The sequence below is a fragment of the Synchiropus splendidus genome, chromosome 13, assembly GCF_027744825.2.
Source record: "Synchiropus splendidus isolate RoL2022-P1 chromosome 13, RoL_Sspl_1.0, whole genome shotgun sequence".
Taxonomy (NCBI): domain Eukaryota; kingdom Metazoa; phylum Chordata; class Actinopteri; order Syngnathiformes; family Callionymidae; genus Synchiropus; species Synchiropus splendidus.
This window is the reverse complement of record NC_071346.1, coordinates 14,560,556-14,585,638: the sequence shown is the minus strand read 5'-3', so window position 1 is coordinate 14,585,638 and position 25,083 is coordinate 14,560,556. Positions and strand designations below refer to the sequence as shown.

Here is a 25,083-nt window from a genome sequence, read left to right as displayed (position 1 = left end):
AGTTTTATACGGAATGGAGATGTAAATGATCAAATCCACAGACATTCAGTGTCAAATTCGTCTGCGTTGTATCTGACAACTTTTGAAAATGGGATTTAGAGTGAGACCTTTCGACAATGATGCTGGCTTCGTCGCCATGTAAAACACTCCCCTGGTAACCATGCTGGTGCAACAGAGTTCCCATCTGTCAGTTCAGGATTCATCCTCATGTGCCAGCAACAGCCTCGTGCTCAAGCAGTAAGGGATGTAGCTGTCCTGAAGTACAGTAAACCGATTGTTTGTCCTTAGAGATGGACAGATGAAGCTTCATGAAACAGTGTCCTTATTTTCGGAGCCCACCAGATGACACTCTTGAGTTAAAATTGATGTGAGGTTTCATTGAAATAGTTGTGCAAATCCTGAGATTTTAAAGCAGAGAGTGCCATCGAGTGCTCTGTGAAAATGATGGATGAATAGGGCAGGTATCACAGGTTGAAACACTTATTTTCAGAGGCCACTAGATGGCGCTCATGTTATTGAAATAATGTGAGGTTTCATTGAATTAGTTGTTCAAGTCCAAACATTTTACAGCAGACAGTGCCACCTGGTGGCCTCTGAAAATCGGGACAGTGTTTCATGAAACCTCATCACTTCTTCAATACTGTGTCATGAAACCTGCTCTACCCATCACTAACCTGAACATATTCTGCTCTAATTACGAACGGCATCATCTCCGTGTAAAGTTCACGAGGTGTGAAGTTTATTGCAGTTCATCCACTTGTTTTCACCGGCGTCGTCTACGTATAAACGTGAAATCACACAGAAGTTCACTGAACATTCTGAACAGATTTGCTTCTTGATCCATTTAAAAGCACATTAAATCTCTCTCAGTAACAACATAATGTAATTATTGAGTATTTCTTGCATGAAAAGGATATCTGAAAGTATGATGTTGTGTACATTGGATCTGGCCACAAGCACGTTTTCTTGTCTAAGCTGGTGGGTGGTCAATTCTGATGGGTGAGTGGGGGGTTTCCTTGCAACCGCTGCTATCACTTCGCTGTTTTGCGGACTTCGGAGCGTCGTCCCAATCTCTGTTTTTAGTTTTATACATTTAAAAACTGTATATACAGAATTAACTGGTACTAAGAGACCCATCGTAATACTATATATATATATATATATATATATATAAATCCACAATACACCTTACAACAGTGAAGCAACACAACTGCACCAACACACCTGTAACTTCTTAAAAGCCGGGGAAAGGGTTTTGAACCTTTTGTGTCACTTATTGAGGTGAAAGTATTTCCAAGCGCTGGGTCAGAGTTCCATGACAAAACCCTTGTCACCGCCGGCAATTTACTTCCAGTCTGGAAGAGGTGCCGAGAATTGAAAAGGAAGTTGGTGACGCGTTTGCTTATAGAGCTCTTCATGTGCCAACACCGCCATTGTCGGTGGAGCAAAGCCACTGAGTGCCTGAGGAAGCTGTTTATGTCCACAAAAGTGCTTGAATCTATATTGCTCTTTCAATGTGCCCGAGCGAAAGTACAGTGCATTCTACTCTTTCTTCTTAGGAACATTTGTGTTTGAGTTTTCATTTGAATGATTTAACAATTCTCACCACTAGTAGCTGTTTTACTCTATGACAGCGTTCTATAAAAAACGGTGGGGCGGTGTGGTGGATAGTGTGTGCTTACGGCATCACAAAATGCTCAACTATGGATAGATGTTGTATACCTAATGGTGACGGATCGTGGCCAGCCATGTCCTCGCCATCACCTCTGGGCAGCCCCCACCTTCCCCGGCTCAGTAGAAGCCCGGTAATCATACACGTCTAACGCTCCACTGGGGACGCCGCAATCTGGGCCAGACATGAAAACCAGGGCATCTTATTGACTTTTGTGGACATGACCTGAGGTGTCAACTTTCCAGCTCTTTCAGGAGCAAAGCCATGCAGTTCTTTTTCCTTTGTTTTCCTTGGAATTTGCCTTTGTTATTGTATTGCACCTGAGACACCAGTGTTTTCCGTTTGGGGGGTCATCCTACTTGGAAAAAAAAAAAAAGATAATAAAAGATTAATGGCATCCCCCTTTAAAACTGTCATCCCTCCATTCCAACCCTCCCCTTTATACAGTAAATGTTGCAACTATAATGTGGGAATCTTTAAGCCAGAGGTGGGCAACAAAATTCCCAAAGGGGCCAGATTATAAACTGTGACTGTTGAGAGGGGCCGTCAAACCTAAAGAGAGGAAGGTAAGAAAAAATTGAAAATAAAACTCAAGTGATGACATAATGTGTGATTATGAATTTACGCTTTAAAAATCCACAGAAAATGTGTTTTATTTAATTTAAGCCAATTTCCATTTAAAGATTCTTGATGTGCCTTATACATTTCAAAATCTACTTTTAATTCTGATGTATTTTAAGGGACAAAAAGACTCCTAAAATAAAATAAACAATGCACAAAAGAAAAATGTCAACAACAACAATGTCAGTTTTATACTCACTCCAGGAGGGCCGCTTGAATATAGTCAAAGGGCCACATTTGGCCCCCAGGCCGCACTTTGCTCAGGGCTGCTTTAAGATAAAAGAGAAATTACGTTGGCTGCAACAGCCTTTACCCTTCGTGGCAAATGTTAGCAATAGGCACATGCATTTTGGGGGGTTGGTGCTCATGCCAGAAAGAAGGGACACTCATTGCAAACACATTAATGTTGTCGTCTCTGGAAGAACCAACTTTGTCTACTTCAACTGATACTGTATCTATGAACCATGCAATGTTTAGGGTTCATTTATATGTGGCATGTCAGTGACTTAGTGGTTAAGGCGTATTACTGTGAAGTCGGTAGGTAGCATCTGGCCCAAGACTTTAAATTAAATTCATGGAATTGATGGCTTTTTTCTCGAAAATTAAAGAATGAAGAAAAAGGGACACCTTTATCATGCTAGGAAAAGTGAGGAAAAAGTCTTCTTTCTACTTTCCATGTGTGTCCCATTGCGAATTAAGAATGTAGCATCCTCCATTTTTTTTTAATGGTAAAAAAAAAATCGACCACCGCCGTTTTATTTTATTTTATCTTGTTTTTACTAATTATATCCGATGCATTTAGTAACCTCTTTGGATGCACATCTCTGTCTTTCGAGCTGACCCACAACTTTCCCAAAATGATGGCATCAATGCCCTGTCTGTCTCGTCTTTCTCCCTGAAAGTCGTCACTTCACAACAATAACAGTTGAACCCAGAAAAGTGCGAATTTGGGACCAAAAATGTAGCTTATTGTAAATATTTACATAAAATGTTCAGCTGCTTTTTCATTACGATGAGCGTCAAATGACCGGTGTGAACAACACGGACAAAATGTGGGTTTAACACTTCGATCAAAGGTTCATGTTTTCAAACCATTATCATCAAAGAACATTAATATTATAAATTTATCTAAATGCTGCTGTTGGAGTCGCATGTAGAGGTGACCACAGATCTGCTAGCAAACGTAACAGTCACTCGTTCATTGTCAATGGGTTGCCTCACATGAATCCAAATAACAACTCGCCCTTGTTGTCAGTCCACACCAAGTTTTGTTTCCACGTTTGGCTTGTTATGTCACTGAGCTAGCAGAGTGCTGAAGCTTCCCACATGCACGTGCTGCTCCGCACTCTTTGTTTGTTGGTTGTGTGTTACCCTGCCATCTACAACCTCGGCTTGTATACTACACCATTTTCTGTCTTCATTATAGCACTGTTTGAAAACATAGTGGAATTCCATCAGGTCTCATTGTGGCTTTTTTGAGGCTATTTTTACATTATTTTCATAATAGATATTAAGTATTAAGTATTCAAAAGGGGGATAAACAGGGTCACCAATACTGTAAGCAAGATAAGGTGAAGGAGACAGATTGTTATGGCAACCGCTGAGGTACAAAGATCTTGCTGGATAAATGACTGGGAGAAAGTTTTTCCCCCATTATTTTACCAGGTTTTATCTGTCATCCTGGGACGAACACACGCTGAGTGCAGTTTCTGTGCTGACGACATGAATGCATTTTAGAGATTCAGATGAAATGGATTGTTTAGTGTAGGAAGACGTACTGTAGAAAGGTCTTCGGGACATGCATTTTGAACCGGCTCCCAGCAGATTGACCTATATGTATATATTTATGTCTATTTTAATGCAACCTGTGAGACTGTGGGAAGTCATTTTTGTAGCTGGAAACCAACAACCACTTGGGTGTGAGTTGTGCGCCAAGCGTGTGAGCGTACCTGGAGGGTGTTGCTCGATTCCGGGCCTATTCATTATTTCCTCATTAATCATAATAGAACGTTTTCTACTTCATGTATAGCAATGAGTTTTCGGTTTGACCTGAATAGAAATGCAGCAGAATTTTGCTCTCGATTTATTTTGGAGACCAGAGGTTAGCTGAAGGTGGGGATTTCGTTTGCAGCCTTCGGCAGACACTGTTTGACTGCAAGTCCTCTTAAAATAATATATAGTAATATATCCTGCCATTTCAAAAGTAGATCTGGATACGTAAAAGGGGAAAATGTAGTTTTATTTTGTGCCTAAACATTACTTGAGTATGTGTACTTTACTCTCAAAGTTTATGGGGTTTATCTTTGGGTGCCAAAGTCCCGGTGTGTACACAAGACTAGCTGCAAATTTGGTGCCTAGTATAGTTACTATAGTGATGGGTAGATGTGGTTTCATGACACAGTATTGAAGAACTGATGAGGTTTCATGAAACAGTGTCCTGATTTTCAGAGGCCACCAGATGGCACTGTCTCCTCTGAAATGTTTGGACTACTAATTCAATGAAACCTCACATCATTTCCAAAGTAAGAGCGCCATCTAGTGGCCTCTGAAAATTTGGACACTGTTTCATAAACCCTGCAATACTGTTTCATGATACCTCAGAGACCCATCACTAAGTCAGTACTTTACACAAGCAGATGGCGGACACCTGTAAAATATGAGTAACATTTGTGAGCGTATTCCTATCACAGTTTTGTAGTATACATAGTTTGAAAGTAGAAAAGGGGAAGCTACTATTACGTACAGGGGTTGGACAGAATAATGGAAACACCTGAAAGCTAAAAAAGCTTTCAGGTGTTTCCATTATTTTGTGGAGCGGACTTGACTGACTGATTCTGAACAGGAATATTCATCTACAGAAGATGAATATTCCTGTTCAGAATCAGAGTCACTCTGTGAGGTATCATGAAACAGTAGTGCAGTAGTGTTGATGAAACAGTGTCCTAATATTCAGAGACCACCAGATGGTGCTCTTAGTTTAGACATTATCTGAGGTTTAATCGAATTTGTTTACATTTTATTGCAGACAGTGCCATCTGGTGGCCTCTGACAAACAGGACACTGTTTCATGAAACCTCATCCACCCATCTCTAGTGAATGGTGGAGGTTAGACAGTCTATGTTAAGCAACAGTGATGATATATATATATATATATATATATATATATATATATATATATATATATATATATATATATATAGGCTAAAACCGCTAAATATCTGTAGTCTGACTTAAAGACACTTTAACTTAGAGAGTCATTCATGCGCTGAAACATTCAGCCATAAATCATAATGCAGCTGCCTTTCTAGTTATTGAGTCAACGCTGTGTCCTGCAGCAGCAGGTCATTTATGTTCTCGTCGTGTTGACTGATGAAGCTTCAGGATGCTATTAGTTGTCCATCACTACCATTGTGTGGAGAATCATTTTGCATTGGTCCTTCCAAAACTAGCTATGACTGTGTCAGAAGGGTCTCATCCATCCACCATCCATCTGCAGGCTCACACATATAGTCCTGTAGAAGAGAAAGCCATGTTGTCACGTGATCTTCTTCGTGGTTTAAAATGGCTGCACGCCTGGAAATATTCAACTGGAACACAGTCACGCTGCTGCTGTTGCTGAACCACGTTCAGCAGTGACTTTCATATTTACGAACCCATCTTCTTTTATCTGTATTTTCAGTTTTTTTTATATTATAATTTAATTGTGTTTTTTAACCCTTAGTGGTGGCTTCACTTCTAAAAACTCCGAATCTGAGTGAGTCCCAGTGGCTTTAGTGAAGACTGACAATAGATCGAAGTCTCTTAGACTGTGGCTCAAGTTTGGCCTCCACATTAGTGCAATGAACGTCAACACTCTGACTTTGAATTTTGTTTTTTGGTTCTGAAATCCAAGAATGAATAAAACGCTTCAACCTGTGAAAGGGAACGTTGAAACATTCCTCCTTCTATGTGATCAAATTCTGAGCAGTTTTACAGAGTTAAGCTTTGTGCATATTTTACGACCAAAAAAATGAAAATAAGGAAGTCGTGACAACTTTTCCTTTGCTCCATCTCCTTTATGTCTTCTGACTGAAATAACAAAACTTCTTTTTTTGTTTGATTTTAATGCCAGCATAGCAACAGCACCCTGTGGTCGTCCCCTGTCTGTAAAACTGCTCTCAAATATGAAGAGAATTCTGAATGTTAAGTCTCCATCCCCAAACTCGCAGACTACTTCTTATCTTGTCTCTGTGGGTAGCAATCCAATAGTAAGAACATGTGTTCCAGATGGATGCATGCAGTGTGAATATTTGATCCTGCCGAAGTGTGACCGGCACAGAGGGCAGCCTGAATACCAATAGATGTGTCTGCGCCTTCTTCTCGTTGCATCAACCGAACACACAGCTGTTTGATCCCTGAATGAGATTTTTTTTTTTTAAACCAACAGAAACATTGCTGTCTGCCCATCTGAGCTGCCACTTATCCAGAAAGTACTGAGAAAATCAATGACAGATACTTGTTGCAGACTTGAGATGAGTCTGGCAGCTCAACAGCGGGTCTTCATAGAAGGCGTGTTTGAGAACACCATTGACTGTTCTCATCCCCACATCATCTGGTTTAAGAAAAATAAGGACAACTGAATGTATCCTTAAAAAACGTCACAACTGGTGAAAAAAAAAAAATCTATTGTGGGCTGTGACTGTTACATTCAAATATCTTATGTTATGACCGAACATCAATGTCCTGTTAAACAGTACTTGATAAGGTCTGTGTTAAAAAGAATTATTGTAAGTGGAAGGAGATTCCTTACTGCATTTACCGGGCATTTCTGCCACATAACTTGGAGCACTGTAGAAGAATAGTTGTGAAGGGCTCACGAGGCTTCATGAAACAGTGCCCTGATTTCCATAGCCCACCTGACGGCACTCTTGGGTGAGGTTTCATTGAAACAGTTGCTCAAATCCTGATCCGTATAGAGCAGAGAGTGCCATCTAGTGGACTGAGAAAATGATGGCACTGTTTCATGAAGCCTCATCAGCCCATCACTACCCTCAGGCAACAGATTCCAGGGCACCGATTGGATGAAGCACTGCCGTCCGTGATGTTCTGTGCCCTCTCCTTCTAAAAAAACATGACAAATGATGCTCATCCCAAAATATAAATAAATAAAATGGGCCTTTAAAATAAAGTACATGAGAGTGAGCAGTGGCAGAAATTGTCAGTTTGAAGAAGAAATTTATTGCAAACATAGTTAGAAATAGGACAATAAAATGTCTTGAAGAAAATTGTGTTTTTTTTATATTTTTCCTAATTCCATGACCATGTCGTAAAGCAGTGGGTCCAAATACAGCAGAAGAGAAAGGTTTTAAATGCAAGAAAGCAACTAGCTACTTGTTTTCTAACCTTCACCTCACATTTGAGGCTTACAATGAGACTAGTTCCTTTCTCAGCACAACAACAACATAACCAGAGGAGATGCACAGTCTACTAAACAGCAAGTTGCAGTGGCAGTAGATGAGGTGAAGAACAATAAGCCTTTGCCCCGAAGTTAACAGTTATACCAAGTTATTTTTTGTGATGCGTTGATTCCAATTACTGTCTCTCAGAGCGGGGCTATGCTAACATAAATCACAAGAGGCCTTGAGTCCATAAAACTGCACTCCCAAGCTGATGCAAGACAGTCAGACAGTTTGTAAGCAAATCTGTGGGCAAACATCATTAGACGAGAGGCTCGTGAAATGAAATGAAGAAGTTTGTTGCCGTCATCCATCACTGTCTGAGAGCCGCCGCTTTTCGGAGCATGGCAGGCTCTTCCACCGACTTCATCTGAGAGGTGATGTTCGATTTTGCGCTCAAATAAAATGCCCACTGTGCTTAAGATCATGGTTTCTTTAGATTACGTCTGACTGTTTGTGTTGCTGGGTCATTTAAATCTAATTTGTTGAGGACAAAGTGGCAGTCCAAAGAGCTCAGCAGGTACTGCAGAATCCATTTGTTTCAGATCAGGTCAAATGGGTTTTGGAAGTCTGCTTAACTTGCTTCACTAAAAGAGACTGTATCCCCCTCTGTACCTATTAAAGCAGACCTAATACTTCCAAACCATGATATGGTGAAGTTAATGGAAGATTTGCTTGTGTAAATAAGTATTTATTGGACGTTTGACAAGCAAAAGTAGCCCACTTGACATGCAAATGAAACCTTTACATTAAACCTACCATGCGCTAAACATTTTATGGGGTAGTTACACCGATCTGAACTGAAGGACACCGGCGTGTGCCTTTTAAATTAAATTGTTTTTATTTTGAATAACAATGTTAGTTGCTAAGCAATAAAAAAGCATATCTTAAAAAGCCATATCAAAACTCTGGCTGCACTCTGTTTACCTGTATGATGCTGCGGGTGTGGCCCTGTTCAGAGGTTGGTTTGTACAGGAAACGTCGCTCTCTGAATTTCCACGCCATGTTACAAAATAATGTAGTATAAAATTGATCCTTTCTGTAATAGGCTCATCTTGTTCTACTTGGTCGCAACTTGTATCGACTGCATGTTTTCGGATCACACCATGATGCTTCACATATTTAGCAAAATTAAAGTCTCCAAACAAATTCTGGGTTTAAAGGAGGTATTGGGTTTGAGAATGGAAAAACATGGAACACTCTTGGATGATAAACAGCTACTTTATTTTTATTTTGTCCACCACTGTGTCTATATAAAATCACTCAGAAATTTGGAAAGAATGAAGCAGAATCGATACATATATTGAACTGAGACCACGATAGCTGCCTGCTCTAAAAATAGAACCATCTTTCATTTTACATCCAGTCATTGTGAATAATTGTAGCCCTTTGAGTCGCCCCTTGACCTTGCATTGGCTCACAGCTTCAAAAAGGTTGGCGCCCTCTGCTCCATACTTTATCAGTAGCAGTTGTTCAATCCACTTTTTTTTTTTTGAATGAGGATTAACACAACTGTTCCATGTGAATAAAAATTAGATTAAAATGTTCCGATGTTATGACGCCTTGAGCAAGCGAGCTTCTCAAAATTAAAATCTGGATTTCATTTACTTCATGTAGTGATGCTTGGGATCCAACAGTTTTGGGGGAAATCATGAAAACAGACAACTGTGCGTAAGGTCGCTTTGAGGCACAAAAACAAAAGCACATGGTGGGAACAGCCAGAAACCCACGATTGTTGAGGTAAATTAGATGGAAGCTCATTCACACTGAGACTCGCATAAATACACATTTGTCCAATCTACTCTGAAATGGACTTCTTTAGCCCTAGCGGTACATGTTGTTCCCCAACAGGGATGTGGATAGCTAAAGCCTAGCCTCACTATTACAGATCTGTAGGGCTTTCTCAGATGAGTGTAATGGTGGCCACAGCATCTACCTTTTGGTAAAGTGGTGCCCTGGTTTGAGTACAGTGACCTTGACAACACAGTGGTACGGACAAAGAGAGACGCGGAGCAAGAACTAGAAGCAACAAACCAGGGACAAGAGACTCAGAGTAACTACAAGAGATCATACCACGTGTCGGCAGCGGACCATCTAGCGACACACAGTGGGCAGCAGGGTAGATATCCATGTGAGGATCATCAGCAGAATGAGTCCCAGCTGTGTGTCGCCATTAGGAGCAGGACAGATGAAAGCGGGGAGACAGGAAGTACAACAGTAAAAGCACAAGCAAACCTAACAATATTGCTGTTTGGGAAAGTGGTTTTCATCGCCCTATGCTGAAACTGACGCTTTGATGTTTCAATGGTCATTTTTCCTTTCCGTCCCATGTAGTGTTCCAGGCAGGAAAGTGTTGTCAGCCATGTTTATATGGCTATATGGGTTTCCTGTGTTACTGATGGTTTATGCATTGCTAGATTTAGCGATTTGGAGCACTATCTTCATGAGGCTTTGAACCCATTTGAACAGTTGTGTTACTCAAAGCTTCATTCATTGAGAATGTGGGCGTCCTCTGCTGGCCCCATGACCCCAGATTGAGTGCTCTTTGAGGTTCCTTGTGTTGGATTTTCTAAACAAAACTGAATATAAGAAAACAATTGACAGAAACCATAAAAAATGAACTTATGTTGCATAAACCTTGATTAAAATAGCACATTTCTACTATAACCCACATATCTACCCAGTAGAGTGGTGGCTGTACAGTGTGGCAGTCTAACCCTAACCAGAAGGTATTGACCAAATAGGCAAGGCATCGTGCTGTTCCATCCATATTCAACCCATGTGGAGCCACCAGTCTTCCAAAGCCCCTCCAACTGAACCAGCTGATTCAGTCTGATCGAAGTCAGTGAAGTTGTTCAAAAGCCATCAGTCGCAAACTTGCATGCAAGCATGCTGAAGGCTGCGTTTGGCATCGGTCTAGGACGCAAAAATCCACATTCCCAACTATCTATATGTCACGCCATGGTGGTCATGATGTGTTTAAAGGATACATTAATGCTGGTGCCATTCAGGTCTCAGCTGGAGAATGGTACAAGTGAATGAGATGTCGTGTTTTTACATCTGAGATAATCCATGTTTGCTGACAAATTTGTTCTCACTGAGATTTATTACGCATCAAATGCACTATGAAATACACGCCATGAATGCAGTGGTCTGACAAGACCAGACAGGAGAGGCATATTTGAATTGATTCAAGACAGAAATCTTATTAAATCATATCAAGTGGGCAAAGAAGTCGAAAGAAATACGTACTCATATGCTTGAATTCACATTTATCCATAAACAAACCAGTAAATGCCATATAGATTTGCCTCACACTGCACAAAATAGAGCACAGTGAAACCATTTTCTTTACCACCTCAAATTCTCTTTTGAAGGGACATGTGTCAATAACTTCTGGCGCACACTCTCACAGATTTTGTACGGCTTCGATCAGATACAAAGTAGCTCCAGCACTGCCTTCTTATTTTCAGACCACATTAAGTGATATACAAATGTGCTGATACTATTCAAATTGCTCATTCTCTGCGGCCGCTGTTTAAAAAAAGGTCCAAACTGACACTACAAAGAGGATGGTAGGAAGTGAGGAGGAGGCAAACTGCGAGACTGCCAGTGCAGCCAAAGAGAATTAGAGAAGAAATGAGGAGAAATCAAGTGAGACACAAGGTTTGGCTTGTGAGTAAGGAGGTGAGTGGCAAAAAGACAGTGGGGGTGTATAAGAGAAGGGGGCTGCATGAGGTATTTGTCACGCCACCATCTGAAAGAGATTGGAAAAGGAGGGGGAGTGAAGTGTGGAGGTTGTCTTGATATAAAGCTGTCTTAGACACTCAAAACACAACTATTTTTTTTCCCACTTCTCCACAGCTCCACAGCTTCTGTGTTTTCACGCTGCATTTTCTTCCACCCTCTTCCCCCTGATCCCCTGCAGGCACGTCTATAATTCAGGTGACGGCGACAGATGCTGATGACCCTACATACGGGAACAGTGCCAAACTTGTGTACACACTGGTACAAGGCCAGCAGTACTTCTCAGTGGATCCCCAGACAGGTGAGTGTGCGCCGACTGGTGTGTTTGTAACTGCGCTGCTTCAACACACAAGGTTGATGTAAAGGGCTGGAGTATGATCAGTGTTCTCTGGGAAGATAAATATGTCTGGATTTTGAAGAGCAAACACAGAAAAGCCCTCACCAAACACCAAACTATTGAGTTGTGATAGACAAGTCATACACATTAAATTGTCCCGTTCATGTACTGTGTACGAGTGATGTACACTATTGGTTTAGAAAGTTTTCATAGTTCAAGTCCAAACATTTCACAGCAGACAGTGCCATCTGGTGGCCTCTGAAAATCAGGACACTGTTTCGTGAAACCTCATCTACCCGTCTCTACTGTGTACTGTATATATGGCGGAACAAATGGAACGGAAGGAGAAACCTGAGAACAGAGAAGCTACGATGATCAGGATCACACTGCTGTTTTGAGTGAAGCAACACAAAGACACACTGTTCAGCTCCATAAATTAAGTCCAGAGCCAGGAGGGTAGAAAACAGAAGACGAAGAAAGCTGTTGAATGAGATCAAAGACATGGAACTCAGACTGATAATTTTCTACTTTAAATGTGTTTTCTGTAGCTCTGGGATGTTGGAACGCGAGTGGAATATATGCTGTTTTGGAACAAGCAGCGTCATGTCACACACCTGCAGTGTCAAAATTACCTCTTGTCCCCAAGCTGTCACGGATGAGATGCAACCACGCGGCTCTCATCTCTTGGTTCCTCACTAGGAAAAGGTATATATATAGTAGAAGGTTTCAGGCACACTCCAGTCCCAGAGAGAAAACCTTGCCAATCTTTTAAATGTAATAGCTGCAACAACTGGACAGAGCTGACTGGAGAAAACCTCTCTGTGTGAGACTGTTTCACACACTTGAATGCAAGGTAGGTAAGAACAGCTGTTGAGCTACATATCCCAAGTGAGCACCTGGAGCATGAGGGGGAAAAAAAAACAAGCCATCATTTCTCAGGATAGAGTCAGGAGTACTGGCCATAACTTTTGAGGGATGGAGCAGGCATCTTATTATTTGGTGGGAAAGAGACTCACAGCACAAATTCTTGTTCTGCAGGCAGCCAGTGATTTGTGGGGACTGAAAGCTATCCTCCATCCACAGATACAGTGAGGAGGGGAATTAGGAAAAACACACTCCACTTGGTGACACTTCTGTTGTACAGCTAATTTTGGATTATTTTATATTATATTAGCCCCACCTACTAATTTCAAGAAGGAAAATAGCTCTTGTTCATACATAAGCCGTGGGTGCAGTGGTGCTGTCTGCGCTGTAGAAAGGTCAACGGTGCACCAGTCTGAAAAATGCAGAAAGGGTCACTTCTAAACTAGTTTTGAAAATGGGGTCCAGCTTTGAAGACTGACTCGTGACACCAACTGGGCAATGTTCTCAACTTGAATCATCAATTCCTCACATCTTTTATTGACAACAAATCACTCAAAATGCGTTGTTTTTGTCATGATTGCCTATGGTTGGACCCAGGTGCAAGTAGTTGCAGGCTTACAGAAGGCATGGAAATAAGGTTAAATTGAGAAATTTAATAAAGACAAATAATGCAAACACAGACGAACAATAACAGGAAACTGAAGGCGCAGGAACCAAAACAAGAATCGGGAACTACACGAAGGGACTGGGTAAAAATCTGCAACAAAAGAGAGGCGAATAAATATCAAGCCTGTAAGAACGGCGAGAACACAAACACGCTCGGAATTTAACTCGCAAGGTCCAATTTACTAAAAGCACTACGTGGAGGGAAACACTCAAACTCACAGGAGGAAAAACAACAATCGATAAATGAAAAGTGAGACTGAAAAACGCTCACATGCGGGATGACTAGAGAATGGAGGAGAGGAAACAGAAGCGGAGCGAGGAAGAGAAAACAAAACTAAGGAAGTGGCTGAAGAGGAGTTCAAGCGGGAACAAATACTCAGAGTTCAACAAGAAGATATCCACAGAAGGATTGATGACTGAATGAGTTCCAGCTGCGCAGCCATTAAGTTGGAGGAAAGATAGGAAACGGAAACTACAGAGCTCAATAAAATAAAAGCACAGGGAAAACGCGGAGCAGACAGTACACAGAGTGTGCGCACAGAGTGCGAACATGACAGTTTTCACTCAGTGTGTCTGAAGTTCCAACACCATAACCGAGGGAGATGAGAGATCGGCTCTGTTGGTGGCGAAAAAAAAACATTTTGAGCTTTTTAAGGTAAGTAAAACGCCTGACGTCTCATCGGTTTGATGTGACAAGGCTCAATATTTTGGCAGCATGACGCTCTTTAGCCAGTAAAAATCCAAATATTAACTGCGTCCTTGTATAAGTCGCAGGGTTCAGACAGCAAGTAAAAGTAGGGGCCTTTAATCCGGAAATTACGGTAATTCAAATGCATTTTCAACAGCTTTAACTTGTCATTGATTTTAAATGTCTGATTCATAATTGCTACGAGAGTTCTTTTCTTTTTTGTGTGTGCATTTTTACCTGCAACCATGGGAGAATTCATAGACTCTGGCACATTTTTAAAGCATTGTGGGAATACAGAGGCAAAAGGAAGTCCCACTGCAGCGCTGTGTTTTTGATAATCCTGTTCCAGTCGACCATATGGACCATTAACTTCAAAACGATCTGTTGTTTTATGTCAGCTGACACGCAGATGTCAAAAACAAAGTCCCCTCTGGTAACTGCTGGGCGACTGCAGGTGGTGTAAACATCTGCGAAGCGTGGATCGTGGGCGTACCCATGTAGTTCTTTACTGCCATCTCCATCCGCTGAAATGTGTTTTTGTTTTCTGCACTCAGTATGATTTAGTCTCAACTTCAAAGCACTTATTCCACTTCCAGTCAGGAATTGAGTATCTGTCCTGGGACATTGACTGATTACAAAAATGATGTCGCTGTAAATGAGTTCATAAGAGGATATTTATGCCGATGACATCAGGTGCCTCAAAATCACAACAGTACAGTGGGAAGAGCAGTGAGAAAATGTTGAATGTAGGGAGCATGACAGGGGACTCTGGAGGGTTTGTTCATTTGAGAATGAAATATTGTGGATGGATGCGAGGCTCGGAAGCCAAGCAGAGAGCGACAGGTTCTGGAGTAAAGTGGATGAGGTAACGGAGGGAACAGCGATACAAGAAGACGAGAGTCAAGGGAGTGTTGCCGAGGCACAGCCTGTGGTGGATTCTGGTCGGCAGAAGGAGATGGCCCTGGCGAAGAGAGAGGAATACAGTGACTGAGAGGGGGAACACATTCAAAGCAGATCTCAAGACTAAAAGGTGGGCGATGTGGTTTCATAACACAGTATTGAAGGATTGATGAGGTTTCATGAAACAGTACTCTGATATTCAGATGCCGCCAGATGGCACCATCTGCTATAAAATGTTTGGATTGTTTTCTAAAACAAGAGCGCCATCTCGTGGCCTCTGAAAATGAGGCCACTGTTTCATCAACCCTGCAACACTGTTTCATGATACCTCATCTACCCATCACTAGTGGATGCTTAGCTAACTCTGAATGACAGAGTAATTCCTGGAGGGGTGGGGAAGAACTGAAATGTAATGAAATTACAAAGCGTATCATGAGTTAGTTCAGGGTTTGATCTTTTGTAAAGTTGTGTCATGTGTTTTGTGTCTTGTAAGTTCAACTCACTCAACTCACACACAGAGTCACCACTGCTGCTGAGAATCAAGTATTGGTGCAAAAAAAAAAAAAAAAAAACACCTCCAGAACCAATGTCCACTCTATAAGTACCACAACAACATCAACAGAGTGTCTGAACAAAAAAAAAATACATTCCATATGAGTCAATTGCCTAGCAAAACCTTCACATTTTTTTTCATTTAAAATTTATCAGCCACATATTAAGCTTTAAAGTTACTAAAGGACAAACATGAATTCAATTAAAATTAGCCGGTTAAACTACGCTCAGGTCTGGCCCTACGTTGAAGTGTCTGGTGAGTAAAGTAAAATAAACCATGTTTTATTTAGCATTCTAAACACTGCAATATGGACAGAATCACAAATGCGCTTGTTTGGTACTTAGACAGAGACGTGAGAGATTTTTCACTCAACATTTAGCCAGCAGGAAAGTAAATGTCACCCCTGCTGCGATTCTTAAGGAGGAACTGAAGGCCACTCTCATTTCCAATATTTTTGAGTGGCAGCAATGCTCATGGAAAATTCTCTGCTCATAAGTGGTGAAAAGGCTGGACTTGAAACACATATTCAAAAAGAAAACCATTTTCTATCAAACATATCTGGAGACACTAAACACAGAGTTCCAAATGAAGCCCACTTTGTCCTGTCAGCCTGAAACTCAAAGACTTTAATGTTTACTATGGCTGTGACTGGTTATTATTATTATTATTATTATTTAGTAGTAGCAGTAGTAGTAGGAGTAGTATTGCTGTTATTACTCCCATAGTGTCATGATGACTCAGTGGATCCAATACTTACTTTCTCTCCACGAAACTTGCCACTTCACAGCTATAACAGCAGATAACAGAGTCAATCCTGTTTAGCATCAGATGTTGATCTTATCCAGAATATTAACTCAATCGAAGTGATGGGTATCTGAGGTTTCATGAAACAGTGTCCTGATTTTCAGAGGCCACCAGATGGCACTGTTTGCTGTGAAATGTTTGGACTTGAACAATGAAACCTCTCATCATTTCTAAACCAAGAACGCGAGCTAGTGGCCTCTGAAAATAAGGACACTGTTTCACCAACCCTGCCTTTATACAGTTTCATGATACCTCAGTGACCCATCACTACTCAATAGTCTGTCCTACTCTTTTATTATAATGAACAGCGAATGATACTGACGTGTGCTGCGAAGTGTTGAGAAACCAAGTCAAAAACACAAGTTGAATATTTCCAACACAGGTTTATTTTCTTAAGGCAGAATCAAGTCCTTACTTTAGTGTAATTTCAGTGCAAATCGGTTACTGAACTGCGGAAAAAAAAACGCTAAAAAAATATGGGAAACACATGCAATCACAGTTGTTAGTCAATGTGAACGTGAACTGTGCGAACAGGTCGCTCAAACTTCCTCCGTGCTGTATTTTGGTTTGCTAGAAAATAGGTGTTCCATTTTTATTGAGCACATTTTTGAAACGAGCGCAGAAAAAATACCACATGAAAAGGTGCGTCGCACGGTGGATGTAACCTGAATGCTAAATAATGGGTTAGCATCCTTCCGTCCAAGCTAGTCACTTGATCTGCTGGTGAAAACAGACACAGCTAAAACACTGCGACTGAAATCCACACTGCGCTCGCAAACTTTTCCTACCTTTTATATCTTCCTGTCTGAAAGCAGAGCGGCTTGTGTGGGTGTGTTCACCCAACAAAACAATCCAGCTGTCTGATCTCATCATTTCCGACTGAAGCACAAGCAGCAAAAAAAAAAAGAGGAGCAGTGAACTCCAAGTCAACTGAAGTTTGTAAACTTTAACACAGGACAGATTAGAAAGCAGACAAAGGACCTGTCAGCCGAGTGTGTACGCGTCACCTCAGTGTCACACAGACACTCCAGGGTATGAAAGCTCTTTATCATTGCAAGTCGAGTGTGTTTTCATTTCTGCATTTTGTGCCGCTGTAGTGTTGAACTGCCAGGATGAATAGTGGCCCAGTTGACTTGATCCCTTTCAGATTGTGTGGCAACTCATTTGCCGACATTAGTCCCGGCATTTTTCTAATGTGGGTTTTCATGTTTAAGTGTTTATTTAGCCATCATGGGTCACAAGTAGCATGTTTGTCCATTGGACACTGAGGTGTGTGGTGCATTGTGAGGAACCAAGAGGGCTTTAGGGCTTTTAAAACTTTAATTGGGGGGACATGATCTTAATTCAGCCAAGTGTGTATTCACTGAGACGTTCTCACTTTCTCATTCAGGACGGATTCATATTCTGTTTTGCTTCTCCTCGTCCTCCAGACCTTTATTTTTTTTCCAATCAACTGGTTTTTAATAGCTGAAACTTCCAAGGAATTATTGAGAAGGTGCACTCTGAGGCCAGCGCTGCACTCTTGTATTCAGTCTGCTTGGCTCATGATCGCAGTGTGGACAAGCAGGCCCACTTTTATGCTCTTGTTTGCATTCAAAGAAGCTCTGCGTGTCTCCTTGAATTGCTTTAAAGTGTCTGCAGGGTCACATTTATTCATGATTTACACTGAGTGCAACCAGCATTTTCAGGTCTGGTCTTGGATGAATCGGCTACTGTTGATAAAATATTCTGCTCCTGGCATCTTACACACATAAAAAATGATTCTAAACAAGGGTGCCTCCTTGCTGCGGCCGAGCTGATAGTGTTTCCTAATATTATTTCAATAACTGCACTTTCAGCTTTGACGCAGACATATCCACCATTACAAGTTTTAAAGACCAAAGTTATGAGGGATTAAAGGCTTTGAATGAGCCGCTAAAGCATCTCGCAGTAGGGTGCATTTCCCCAAGTGCCGGCCGTGCAGGCAGTAGAAATAACACGGTTCGGAAGTTTAACTCAGTTTGGTACCATCTCGATCGCATTTTTTAAGGACAGGGATTTTTTGCTGGGGGATCGCTGATGCTTAAGCACAAAAATTTGAAGAATGCGATTGATATTCTGAGCCAAGGACACATTTTTTACATGGTCTACAACACATCCTCAAGGCTCACCAAATTATTTTTTGCACTTCAAACTTCAAGTTAGTACTGATTTAATGTGTGCTAGTGAGGATCAGAGCATTTAAACTTTTTTGGTGAACATTTAAAGTTGCAGACACACAGAATGTGAACAATTGTCTGAAGCGGGGGTCTCAAACTGATCCACAAAGGGGCCGCAGTGGGTGCGGCTCTTTGTTCCAACCAAACAAGCGCTATAGTTTAAACTATATAAAAATGAAAATACTGACCGTGTTCTGCTTATGATAGTGGCTGACAGTGATGTCAACACTGACACGACCACTTCCAGGTTGTTCTCCGAAAATAAAATAAAATAAAAAAACGCGTTTGCTGCATTGTGCCACAACTTCTCAGGGAAGCTTCAGAACATGAAATTTTCACCTCCCACGATAGCAGAAAGGGTCTTTCTAGTAGTTGCACATCAAATCTTTTGGTCTTGCCTCTTTCAAATTTCTGTGACTGCAGATCTGTATCTGTAGACTTTGCTAAATCAAATCTTTTTTGTCACCTGCTTCTTCCACTGAGTCTAATGAAGACATTGGATACACTTAGAGAAACAAAACAAAAGTAAGTCAAATCACATTCTTCCGCAGTGTTTTGTTCGTAGGCATCAGTTTGGGGGGGTGGGGCGATGTGTCCCCAGGAATCATTGTGTCCCCACCATATACAAATACAGTAAGCCCTGTTATTTACAATAGTATATAAAACGCTGACACTCCAACCAGAGCTATGACATGCGACCTCCAGCGGACATTAATTCTGCCCAGATCAGCTCAAGCAGGTACCACCAGTTGCTTGTTCTATGGTGGCCTGAAGTGGACAAAAAGCCAATCTCACTAAAGAGGGATTCACTTCTCAAAACAAACTGACGTGCTTTGATTTTCTGAGTGGAAAAAACAATATTCCAATCGCTGTTACATTCATATTTTTTCCCACTGTGTTTGAGAAAAGGAGATTCTACGATGGGTATCTGATGATTTGTATTAGTGTTCTGGAGAAAAAGTGTTCAATTGAGTTCAGGCTACAGATACTGATCATGAACAGTCATGGAATATGACACAGATCATGTTCTACACCTTCATAGAAAGCCTCAGCTAACCTAGCATGAAAACATACAGTATCTACATCTAGCCATGTCAGCCGTGATATATTTACCAACTTGAAATAAACGCTAATCCAAACCCTAGTGTTACTGTAGCCATGGGTGACACACCTTTGAATCGCCAAAAAAAGCCTGTCAAACTGTCAGAAAACAAACCCATGCCTAGCAAAACATCTATGCGTTCCACTTTGCAGCGTATTGGCTTCGACACGATGGAGGTCTGGGAGGAACTCATTGTGTCAATTAGAGTGAGGACTTTGTCGTCATTTGAGCAACATAATGATCATGTTTTTCAAACACCTTAACAACAGCGAGGGAACGTTGACTGCGATGACAGGTTTCTGACAGATCCTGCTGTTTGATTATGTAGGGGTGTTGAATAAATATGGACCAGTGTGTACACAGTTTGACAGTCAACTGTGTAGGAGTGTATGTATAAGTATGCATTTATTTATCCTGGCTGATCGCACACATACCCAACATTCATATTTTATTCATCATGGGTTCAAGTTAACAGCCGAACAATGTGTTTCAATTTATAAATACATGTTGAGAGTGGAGTATAAGGGAGCTATCCAAGTCCAAGCAAATAACATCCAGGGCTCCTCTACTGACCATGTAAAAATCATGTAAAAAAAAAAAGCTTTTGATCATGCATTCTCCACAGCTATCATGGCATAAACCTGCAGAACCCTGTTTTGAGTCTGGCTTTTATTTATTTTACGTACACAGGTACAAACATTCAGTGGCGCATTCCTGCCTGTCTTCTGTCAAAAGAGGGGCTTCATGTTGTGCGCATGTGTTCACCAGGGAATTAAACAACTGCGTGTTTTGTTGGTAAACAATGGCGAAATAAAAATAGTGCTCTATATTTCATAGCTCAACAGTCAGTCACACACTGAACCCCTCCTTGATTTTAAACCCTCACTATCAAACAGACACTCAGACAAAGGGATCACATACTACAAAGACATTGCAGCGTTCAGTTTTACTATTATGGCTTCAAATACATGAAGCGCTGGTCATATCAGGTCAACAATGCTCGACCAACGTTAAGAAGATTTTTTTTGTGGCATCAGTCACATTGAGTGTGTTTGAGATGAGGATAAATGTGGAATGTGATCGCCTCCTATTGCCTCTGGAAATCTGTCTTTAGAATCATCCCTTAGTAGCATTGTAGGAAATTGCTATTGTCTAGGAAGAAGTTGAAGAAGAAGCTTTCATAGGACCAAACCTCACTTCTTTCCAACCAGAGATTGGTTGAACAGCACAATGAATCGAGTTTTCTAAACGGTCCCTTCCTAACCAGGCTGTGGAACCAATATGCGGAAGTCCACATCTAAGCCATGCAGCTCCCAGCATTATGTCAGCCAAAGTTCTACTACACATTCTGAATGAAGGCACTCCAGTGGTCCTTGTTCTCAGGTCCACTGGCTTCTGCAGTTGCATCTCATCCATTTTCTTGGATTGAAAAAGGTGGAAGTTCCTCTGTGGAATGTAAACCGCCTTTTATTGCTGGCAGTGGGCTGGTGAAGCTTCATGAAACAGTGTTATAATTTTCAGAGCCCACTAGATGGCTCTCTCAACCCTAAAATCTTTGGCTTTGAACCACCATTTCAATGACACCACACATCATTTGGCATAAAGAGTGCCACCTGCTGAGCTGTGAAAATGAAGATACAATTTCACGAAGCCTCATGAGTCAGAAACACATGTTGTTTATTATAATAACAAAATGAATGTGCGTTACATGAAGAACGGAAATTGCTGATGGTGTGCACAAAGCATCTTTCCAAGATTGTCAGTAGAGGAACACAAATGGGCCATTTGTGTCATCATTCCACCATCCTGAGACTTGTCAACAGCTGCCCTCAAACAGGAATCACCAAGGACCACCAATGTCCAGCAGGCTAGTTATTTGTTTCCAACACTCGGCAAGATTGTTCAGTGCAATATTCGGGATGATACAGAGCCAGAGTTGTTCAAGGTCTGCATGGTTTATGTCAGAGCTTCCACCATCTAATGCCGTCTTTCTGCTGCTGGGTGTCTTAGTCAAGGCCCTTAACTTGGGCCTATCCTGACTGGTAGAAATCGCCATGAACAACAGTGATGGACTGAACAGCATCGACTTTTTGTTCTCAGAGTCATTCAAGTTTTAACTTGCAGAATACTTTTTCAGGTAGACAACAACAGCATTCCATTTAATAAACAGTGTGAGGAGACATGAGGGCTCATACGGAACCTCCGATTTCGGGCATGAAACCCTGGCATTTTTTTCAGAAACACTTCAGATTAATCCGTGGCCTTATTGACCGATTAATATATGGACATTAATTAACAAACGAAAAAAAGGATTTGCATAAATGACGCAGGGAGAAATGTCAAATTGGGCAGCCGGAACCCGACGACTTTTATTAATGACTTGCTAACTGGCCGAGGCAGGACGGGTGCAACTACAGCAGATGATTAATGGAAGGTTTGGTGCCTTTTCATGTGTTGCAACAGGATCTGCATATTTTCTAATGTCAGGCTCAATATGGTGGTGCCGAAGGGGCAAAGGCTCAATGGCCAGTGAGCCATATTATATGAGGAATTATTGAAATGTTAAAGGATTAAACAGTGACAAAACAGGCAGGAACTATAGATACATTCACAGCAGTAAGATCGAGAAAGGAACTGAGACAGGACATACCTCCACCATATCATGTCTTTCTAAAACACTGTACACAGCTAAGTTAAATGAAACTTCAATGACAAACACATGCTGTTTCCCAAACATGACACCGCGATCGCTACATGGTACATGTCTCATGAGTGTCTCGGAACAAGGTCGAATGACTACACGCACTTTAAGCCCATGGTCACGTGAATGATTTTGTGTTCCATGGAGAGAACAATTTCTGAGCAACTTCATAAATCCAAATAAACCTACAGAACTCCACCTCTACGTCTTGCCATGTCCAACCAACCCTGAACGTTTCATGTAAATATTTTGTTTACAAACTAAAATAGAGCCCAAACTATTAATACGAGTCAGTAATAGAGCAATATTATGGTAAAACAAGATGAAATGTGAGAGGAAAATGGAAATAAAATAATGAGGAAGCCTAATCATGGAGACAGTTAAGTGAAATGCAATGTATTTTATCACAAAATTGATGACCTCCCTGTGAATGAATCTGCATTTTGCAAAAATAACTCAAAAGGTTCTGAATAGATTTCAATGAAAATGTCATATTTGGGAGAAAACAATTGATTTCATTTGAAGAATCATCACTCCGGGGTGCAGTGGGTTTATATTGATAACGTTTAAAAAAAATGAATAAAATAACTTAGTTCTTACTTTTGCTGACTTCACAAGAATACAAATGAAAAATGAGTCATTTTAATTGAAAATATAGACACATCTGTAAATTATTTCCATTAGTGAGTCAGTGTTGAATCTTTTTTTGAGTGTAGGTTTCAGTATTTTGAATTAACTATTGCTAGTGAGGTAAACACAATGGTCTTGGACTTGTTAAGAGCCAAGACAGCATGTGGAAAAAATAGGTAGACTTCCTGAAATGCAGCATGAATTTCAGAGTAAGTTTGTGGAAGTCACTGCAGGAGGCACATTTTTCGCCATTTTAAGGAGGGAGGGAAGACTTACACTTTCCAATCTTTTCTGCTTTGTTATGCGGGTGATTGACTGTATATTGACTCCCACACATCTGCATTCACTTCAATATGTGGGACTGTGATTGTATGGATGCATTCTGTGGACGGGATTTAGCAATGTGGATTTTGGCAAATCCACGAGTGAGACGTTCTTCTTGTGGAATCCTCTTATTTAGCTGATTTCCAATATGAATAAACAACTCAACTGCCCCGAGCAGCAGCCGTTCTGAGCAGGGTGGAGCCAATGTCAGATGAATAGTTCATTATGACATGAGAAACCTGGACCAGTCTGATCATAAAACGTTTGATAAACTGGCGATATGGTGAAACTAGGACCTGGATGGGCTCTGACATTCACCATCAAATTTGGTGTGAAATTTGTGACCAAGACAAGATAACAAATGTAAATATTATGGCTGGGAGAATATGCATTTTATGCCTATATGATATTTTCCCGATGCCGATTCTCTCTCTATATATATACACGAAAAAAAAAAAAAAAAACATATATATATATATATATATATATATATATATATACGAAAAAAAAAAATATATATATATGTCACAATTCCTCTTTTCTCATAATGAAAATGCTGATCATGGTTTCCGACACACATTTGGTCAAAGTAGAGACTGTGGTTGTATGTATTTCTAAACAATATTATTCACTCCTTAATAAATATGCAAAGCAGTTTATGTGCGATAACAACGTGCCAGAACAGGTTCTGACAGTAATAGTTTGGGGGCTAAATGGTTTCAGCTGGACAAAGTAACCAATATCTACTTTTACTTTATATCTACTTTTCTAACTACTTTCCCCACAGTTTTACAGCCCAGGACGAGTATTGATCACATAAATGGTGTTTTTCCAGTGTCTACAATCCTCCTGCACAGCAGTGAGTCGCGGTTAGCAGAGAGCACTAACACTCGTAACCAGTGTAAAACTCTCACAAAAGAGGCTTTATTCAGGCCATGCTTCCCATTTGTCTGGCCTGGTTGAATGCAGTCCGTGGTGTGCTCACAAAATGTCATGGTGGATTGTGGACAGTTGGCTAAGCGATGCTAGCATCAGCATCAACTCCGAGTATTAAACTTGTGGGTTTGATCGACTGCTCTCTTGACATTGCATCTTGTTGTCGTCATCATTTCGAAAAAAAAAAAAAGATTATTTAACAGAGTCAAAAAATACGATATATAGATCAAAAGGTAAATAGTAAATATTCCATGACATTACCGTATCTTACTTATTGTTTTTGTTTTGGGGAATGAAAGACACACAAACTGGAAAATAAAGTGAATTGATTGAAGAAAAAATATTGTCATGTTGCAAATGTATTTATTTATTTATTTAAATTCTGAAGTGAGTGTGGTTGAAGCTGCTTGAAGCCTCCGTTTTTTCTATTTTTTTTTTTTTTTTCCGCCAAAGGCTCATTATAGGAGCTAATTTTAGCGTGGCACTGTGACCTTTGTCAAGTGACTTTAGAGGTGTGCAGTATTCCGACGGCAATTCCACGTTGCAACTCTCAACCAAAGCTCTTTGTCTTGTATCGTTTTAAATCTGAAATTATAACCAAACACGTAAACACGCCACTGCATTACGACGCGTGAATCCATCTCAAATGAAGCCATATCAATCCGAGGCCCTACTGACCTCCTGTGGGCCACATGTGGCCCCCAGACCACGCTTTGCCTGGTCTGCCTTCCTTATATATTCCTGTCAAAACAAACATGAAAACTGATGGTTTAGAATCTAAGTGTTTCGCCAGCAAATTGACTGTAGCTGTAAAATGTTCTAGTAAATGTACCCCACATCTCACAATTCTCCTAATCTTGACAGCTCATTGCAGGCTGCTCACACTGCAATGTATCTTCTTCCCG

General features: G+C 40.8%; 1 protein-coding gene across 1 annotated transcript in view; it reads left to right on the top strand.

The window, feature by feature from the left end:
- The window catches only part of LOC128769343 (uncharacterized), a 269,837-nt gene that overhangs the window by 153,688 nt on the left and 91,066 nt on the right, over positions 1 to 25,083 (top strand). Inside the window, exon 6 of the mRNA XM_053882992.1 lies at positions 11,657 to 11,776. Coding sequence (XP_053738967.1) covers positions 11,657 to 11,776 — 120 coding nt within the window. The remainder of the gene's footprint in view (positions 1 to 11,656; positions 11,777 to 25,083) is intronic.